The sequence below is a fragment of the Aquila chrysaetos genome, chromosome 24 (genome assembly GCF_900496995.4).
Source record: "Aquila chrysaetos chrysaetos chromosome 24, bAquChr1.4, whole genome shotgun sequence".
NCBI lineage: Eukaryota > Metazoa > Chordata > Aves > Accipitriformes > Accipitridae > Aquila > Aquila chrysaetos.
Window position 1 is genome coordinate 2,466,618 of NC_044027.1, and position 7,688 is coordinate 2,474,305.

General features: G+C 56.6%; 1 protein-coding gene across 3 annotated transcripts in view; it reads right to left on the reverse strand.

Moving 5' to 3' along the window:
* The window catches only part of RASSF5 (Ras association domain family member 5), a 35,528-nt gene extending 28,079 nt beyond the window's left edge, over window positions 1-7,449 (reverse strand). Inside the window, exon 1 of one of the 3 annotated variants that reach the window (XM_029999344.1) lies at window positions 7,081-7,449. In XM_029999344.1, the coding sequence (XP_029855204.1) occupies window positions 7,081-7,417 (337 nt within the window). In that variant the 5' untranslated portion in view covers window positions 7,418-7,449. Of the gene's footprint in view, window positions 1-1,867; window positions 2,055-5,353; window positions 5,397-7,080 lie in introns of those variants that run through there. The other 2 variants (XM_029999346.2, XM_029999345.1) reach the window with 2 other exon arrangements.
* Window positions 7,450-7,688: the final 239 nt, after the last annotated feature.

Genomic DNA, 7,688 nt, shown 5'->3' on the forward strand with positions numbered 1-7,688 from the left:
TCCGGCTGCCGGGAGGGGACAGGGCAGGACCTGCAGCATCGCCACCAGCTCCAGCGTTCACACGGCAACTGTGGGGAAGGGTCTTAAGTTTTCCCGCGAAGCGCTTTCCGACATCCCCCGCGGCAATGATCCAGCCCCGTCTCTGCCTCAAGTCTGCAGCTCCATCACTGGAGGTCTCAGCAGTTTTAGGTCTAAACCAGATGGTTTGGGTTTCCTTTGCAAACACAGGTGAAACCCAAGGGTGGCTTTCTGTTTGTTCAGAGCAGACAAGACCCCCCTGGTGACAACAACCCCTCTGAGAGGTCCCTGCACCACTGCAGGGTCCAGGATGTAATCCCAGCTGCCAGGCAGATGCTCTAGAGCCATTACTAAAAGGCAAATTTTTGAGCGGCAAGTGGGGCAGCACCGATGCCCCGAGCCACGCTCTGCTGCCGCGCTCCCGCGAGAACGGGGCTGCAGAAGGAGCCGGAGCAGGAGTTGAAGCCGGCCGGCGTCGCCGGCGCGGCGGCAGGAGAGCGTGCCGGCCCCGTGCCAGCCCCGCTACCTGCCAGGCAGGATCCCGCCCGGCCCTCCATCGCCCACCGTGCTCCGCGGCACAGGCAGGGCAGCACCGCAGGAATCCCCCGACGCCTAATTAGCAGCAGAAAGCCTGCGCGCAGCGGCCGCCAGAAAACACGTCCAAACGCACCGATTTACACCACCACCTACCTCTAACCGGCGAGACCTCCCTGCTCGGCGTCCTCAGCAGCCGGAGTCCCTCAGACCAAGTCTTTGACTTGGGAAAATGCCTGAATATTTTGCGAATTCTCTTTGTTACAAGCCCAAAGCAAGCAGCTGCCCCTGCTTTCCCGTCTGTCATCCTTGAGAGAGGAGATCAATAGCTTCCCGGGCACGCGGAGCCAAGCGGGCAGCTCTTCAACGCCGAACGCTGCCGAGATGCAGCATGCATCGGTGCAAGTTACGTCTGCTTCCACGAGAGGCCTTTCCTCCCACGGAGATAAAACATTGACATTGTCCATTTACAATCCACTGCCATTTGACAGATGATTTTTTTTTTTTTTTTTTTTTTTTTTTTTTTTTTTTTTGGAGCAATGAGGCAACACGCAGCTCAGAGCTTGTGCATCTCTGGGCTTGTCCTGTTAGCCATGGAAAACTTTCTATTTCTGGGGCTTTTTGCTTGATAAGATAAAACAACCCAACGGAAGAGATTAGAGAGAGAAAGCGCAGGACCCAGCCATACGCTGGAAGGGCTCTTTCCAATATCCCCTCTTCACTTTGTTGCTTTTCCCCTACAGTCATCTACAGTTTAAGGAAAAAAAAAGTCCCCAATGTTTAATCAAAGGTTAAATTAAAGGAATACACTGAGATTAACTAAATTTATAATATTGATTTAAACGCTGCACATAGTTAGCTAGGTTTTTAGATCAATACTACAGTCCTTTCACAGCACCTATCAGTTACAACTATACCAGGTGTCGACTGATGGGGTGGGACATAAACATCAGTTTAACAGCATGCTTGAAATCTGCCACTTTGTACCCTCTACATCACGGCTGGCCCCTCTCTGCTCAGGACTCCTCTCACAAACAGACCAGGTTTCCAGCACCCTGCACAACATATTCTTGCTTTTATACAGGGAGTAACAAAGATGAAATTGAACTAATCTTAAAAATCACACCAAGCAGCATAAGCAACGAGTTTAACAAAACAAGGGACTTTCTTATTCACCCCCCGCTGCCCCAACACCTAGACAGCATCCCTTCAGCGACACACATCCCCACTTCCCACACCGTGACCAGCAAACTCAACTAAACTTACTGGACCAGGGACAAAGAGGGAAAAGAAAAGGGACAGCCCAAGAACTAACCTGCAAAGTAAGACCTGGAGCCTTGGCTGGTATTGCTCTCCATAAATCCTTCCCAAGGCACCGGACCGGACTGCAGCAAGAAACATGTCCCTGAAGACCTGAGCTGCTCCCGGAGCCCCGGCAGCCTGCCACACAGCTCTGGGCAGGTCGCCGTCCCTCCCCACACCTCCATCTCGCCCGGGGTAAGCGAACGCCCTGCCTCGGGGAGCCTCAGCGGGCGGGATGCACCCAGCACCCCACCCCGTCCTCGCCCGACCTCAGCAGCGCCCGCCCGGCAAGAGCCATCCCAGCCCGCGTCACCCGGGAGCAGGAGAAGCCTCGGGAGCCTGTCTGACCCAGCTAAATAGGACAGAAACGCAAAGTACCGCGCGTCCTATGAACTGTTAGCGATTATGCTTTACAGTGGCAAGACCGGAGACACGACAGAGCGCGGGAGGACGTGCTGGAAGAAGAGAACGTAAAAAACCACCACGTCACGGAGAGTGCCGGTGGCGCGAGCAGAGCCTCATCCCGGCGAGGCTGGGCTGTGCCTTTTAAGAGCGTCCACACCTGCTAAAGAATTCATTATCTTAAGCAAACGTCTACTTGAGAACCGGTAATATTAGAACTGTAGTTTGCTCTACAAACTAGAAAGAGAAGTGGTGTGCGTTTAACCAACTTACTCCTTAAGGAAATAGGTCCTGATTCAGCACAGTACTTGACCACAGAATTAACTGCTCTGAGAGATAAGGGTGGCTTCAGACCAGAGGCATAAACCCGGACGCACACTGAAGTGCTTTACTGAACCAGGTCCATGTCGCAAGACCTACAGATCAAAATCTGACTTCAGGTACGACTGCATTTGCCACCGAGATCATCAGGCGCCGGACCTGCTCCGAGGTTTTCCCAAGGCAGTGCCTCACAATCACCTTCCCGGCAGGGAAGCACAGAGAGCTGGAGTGATTTTCTCGCAAAGCAGCACGTCAGCCAACAAAGTCCTAGTCTGGTAACACCGTGGCCGTCAGAGCGTGGCCGATCGCAGCGGGCATCCAATTCCAGCTGCCAGCGGCTCTGCCGGGGAGACCACAGCTCCCGCAGCCGACCAAACAGAAACTGTTTATGGTCGCTCCACGTGCGATAGATGCATCCGGCTTAATTCACCCGGGCCAAAGAAACAACTCCACAGCACTCCATCAACGTGACCCAGGAAATATGTGGGCGGTAAATCACGTCCCCAGCTGCCAGGACAAGAGAGGCCACGGCCACGGGGGAGCCCTGCCAGCACAGACACGGGGCTGGCACACGCCTGGGGTAAGCACCCCGGCCAAACCAGAGGATGGAGCGAGGCGAAGGAGCGCTGCTGAGCGATCGCTGGGACGGGTCTTGCTACCGGTTTTGCTAACGGCTGCAGTACCAGAAACAGGAATTTCGTATCAGCACCTGCATCACGGGTAGAGCAAGTATGAGAAAGTCCCCTGGGAAGAACCAGCCCATCTCAGGGAGAACTGGGATGGAAAGGGAGCAAAGCAGCCGACCCATGCACAGGTTAGGCTCTCACATAATTTTTCTGCCTTAAGCTACAAGATGCCCAGTTGCCAGTGACCAGCCCACCCCATGCAGCGCAGAGGGACCCTGAGTCACCAGTGTGATGGTGCCAGGAAAAAAAAAAGTGCAAAGAGCAAAATAAAACACGCTGACAGCTTTGAAGCTGCATTAGTCACCACTGCATTCAAACGACTGCACTGCACCCCACCAGAACAAACACCAAAAAACCCCACAGCAAAGACGCACCTCTGCAACCTGCCCATCCAGCCCCCTTCTCCCCAGCCACAGCAGCCTCTTGTGTCAGGAAAAGCTGCCGGCAGCAGGACACATTTACGCTCCTACAGGGAGATTATTTTTTTTTAATATTCATTCAGGCTTTGAAAGGTGCCAGCAGCACAAAGCCACATACGTTAGATAGGAGATATTCAAGACAGCATATAATGCCACAGCTACTCCTCCTGCCCAACTGCATTCACTTGGAGGCTGAAAAGAAGTATTTTTAACTAATGCCAGCAGGACAGCCCAGGGTCAGTCGCTCCCAAGCTCCCACCTCCCCATCCCTTCACCTTGATGCCAATGGGAGCAGCATGCTTGATGTCTGTCACACACAGGACTGACATAGAGACTCCCAATAAAGGCAGTGAAAAGGCTCCCCATGTCTCAGACAACATCTGCATCAGCCCCAGATGCAGCACCCGTGGGTAGGACTTGAGCTAAAACCTCAGTAAGAGCCTGTCCGCCACCTCCAGAGCCACAAGACTGATTCAGGACAGCCTAAACCCACCAGATGCCCAAGGAAAGCCACCCAAGGGGATCATTTTCCTGACTCTGGGACCTGCCAGGTTTCTGCCCCTACCCCTTCCACCCAGACCCCCGGCTGGAAGAGGAACCACAGAGCAAGCATCCCACGTTAGTCTTGGAAAGACGGCTCCACGCCGCTCGAGAAAGGGGAAACAGACCCGAGGGGATTTCAGCGCATCGCTGGTTGGCATAAAAACCACGCGGCCAAAACCCCCTCCTCGCTCAGCAGCGGGGCCGGCTCCCACTGCCCCTTCCCTTTTCCCTGTTTCCCCTCTTGCTAGAGCCAGGCACCGTCCCACCCGCAGCCACCCGGGACACTGTGCCCACGGCATGGACAGGAAGGGACACAGACCATTTGGGGAGGGAGGAGGAAGAAATACCACTTTCCTGTTTTACTAAAGATGATCAGATTTGATGTAAATAAAAATAGGCCAGAAGTATACAAACAAAAACCTGAATATCCTCAGACTGCAAGTCAAAAGCAAACAAGCAGCGACTCTGCATCAGAAGAAAAAGAAATATTCACCAAGGGAGGATAGCACACCCTGTCTGCAGCTGTTGGGCATTTTTAAAAGGATACACTATTGGGATGACAGGGAATGCAGATGATGTTATGAGCATCTCCACTGTAATTTCCACTCCCCACCCCCCCAGCCTGGTTGGTTGGGGAATTTTAGAGGCAGAACTACTCCCACGGTCTGAATAACTCTCCTCTGAAATGAAAAGGGAAATAGAGTTATTTAAGATTTGTTTCAATATAACTCTGGAAAAAATCCTGCCAGAGGAGAAGTCCCTCAAAACAACTATTTATAGTATTTGCAACACCACAAAATTCTGTGAATTATGACTTTAGATGAGGATTTTGAAACACACAGCCCAGTACCTCATGTCACGCATGAGCTGTGTGACAGCTTTGCAGGGTATCTGGTGAAAGACAAGAGCCCTGACAAAGTTTGTTGTTCTTCAAATAAACCCACACTATTTCTTGAAGCACGTTCATTCACACATTTGGTCTGGTGTGCCAGGCACAGCAGAGCTGCCAGCCCCAGGGAATATACTGGCCCTTACCAGGTTTGGAGGGAGTTAACCAGGAACAGCAGGCAAAAAGCAAAGGTACACACCAGAAAACATATTTACATCACCATCTTTCAAACAACACACCATGCAGCAAGTTCACCAGCCCCGGCATACTCCTGTGTCACGTTGCGCTGGTTGCGTGGTGATGGCTGGGTTACATTTAATTAACAGCAGTCAGTGCTAAAACCTTAATGCGATGCAGCAGGGCCATATGGTGTGACTGTCTCTCCCAATCACCCTTCATTTCCAAACGGCACCAGGAGGCATGTGTAAGAGTCCTGCTCACACCGCGCTATGCAAATCACTGCTAGAAACATTTAATTGATTCATAATCTAAGGAAAGCCAAGCGTAAGAACCAGAACGGGCTGAGCGAGGGACTAATTGCCCCGGCGAGGCTGGCGTTACAGCACGTGTCTGGCATAACCCCCCAAACAAACCAGCAAACGAGCAACGAAGCCTCCTCCAGAGCTGCCAGCTGGGCAGCCGGCCCCGAGCCCGGGGCGCGATGCAGCTCATTCCCTCGCCCCAAATAACGACCAGCACCAACTATCTGCCCTCCACACCGACACTGAGGGTATGGGCGGTCCTGTGGGCACAAGCCTGGGGTGAATGGCAATGCCATTAACTGCTTCGGCCAAAAATCAATAAGCTCAGCTGACCCTGACTAGCAAATCTTTGAGTCGCTCAAGCCCAAGTGTAGCACTCCAGCTGCATCGGAAAAGACAAGCTTCCACCCAGCCTGCAGCAGGAGATCTGTTGGTGGACCCAGCTGGAAAGGAGCAGTTTCACTGCCAGCAGCAAGCACAGCACCCAGTACCAAGTTACCTGTGACACTGGTTCGCTCAAACCTCCTCTGCCCTGGCACCCCACGGCCTCCTCATTTCCCCACCTGCACCACCGCAGCCACGACAACTAATACGGGTCACATCTTTCCGAGGACCACGCAAACACCCCGTGGCCCGAGAGCAGCACCCCAGGGACATGGGACACAGAGCTCGTGCCGCTGCATGGCCCCAGCTGAGTCACCTCGTTTGGCCCCTCTGTGTCTCTTCCCACGCGATGGAAAGATTAATCTCTTCTGCAGAACACAAGCATGGATACAGCACGTGTCTGACATGAGGAATATGCATCTCGGTGAATCTCACTGGCACGAGCCCTCTCACCCGAGTTTAGGCAAAGCAAGGCGTGTCTGACAAATTTACTATTTCTAGAGGAATTTACACCTCACCGTAAAGCTTTACAAACACGAATCCTTCCTGCTCACCGAGATCTGCTGCTCAGCGCTGATACCAACCCCTTCACAACCCTGCCGATTAGCTGATCACCTCCTCTTTCCCGGAAAAGCTTCATTTCCCAAATCCGCCCGGCAGCGCCTCACCGCACCCGTTCCCAACGCCCGGTCCCGCTCCCGGTGTCCAGCCCTGTCCCGGGGACAGCGGCCCCTTTGCGGGGAGACCCGGGCCAGGTCCCTTCCTCCATCCAGCTCCCGGAGCGCAGCACCGCGGGGCCCCGGGGACCCCCCCCCCCCCCCTCCGCCCCAGGGAAGCCCGGTGCAAGCCCGGCAGGTCCCCGCGGTATCCCCGGGGGTGGGTGACAGGGGGGGCGGTGAGGGGGCGAAAGGGAGGGAGAGGGGCCGGGAGGAAGAGCCCGGGTAAGGGCGCAGGCTGCGGGCCGGTAGAGTCGGGCAGAGCGGCAGGCAGGGCTGCAGCGCGGGATGAAGCGCCCGGGCAGCGATGCGGGCAGGGCTGCGGGGCAGCGAAGGGCAGGCAGGGCGCAGGCAGGGCGCAGGCAGGGCGCAGGCAGCACTCACAGTCGCAGCGCAGGGCCCGCTCCCGCACCGCCTCACCGCACAGGTCGCACCAGCCGCGGGGCGGGGGGCGGAGGACGAAGCGGTGACCGCGGCCGCGCTCCGCCGTTTCCCCCGGGACCGTGAAGATGCTCCGCACGTCGGGCAGCAGCCGCGGGGTCCCGCCGCGCCGCCGCAGCCGCCTCACCGCCCTGGCCCCGCCGGGGCTCCCCGGGGACCGACCGGTCGTCGCCTCGGGGGGGACGGGGGGACCGGGCGGCGGCCGCCGGCGCCGCATGGAAGCGGGCACGGAGGGTGGCAGCGGGCGGGGGGGGCACGGCCCCAGGACCGGCGACGCCATGGGCTGGGAGAGCCGGGCGGGTGTGGGGCAGCGCAGGCGCCTTGGACCCGGCCGGGGGGGGGGGGGGGGGGGGGAGGAGACACGGCCGGGGGGGGGGCGGCGGGGGGGGGGACCGGGACCGGCCCTACGGGGCACCCCTCCCGCGGAGACTCCCCGGAGGACCGACCCCCGGGTGTCCCCCCCCCCGCAGGAGCCATCGCCGTTGGACCCCCCCCCCCCCCCACGTTCCTTCCTCGTGGAAACTCTCCTCCCCGTGGGATCTCCCCCGTGG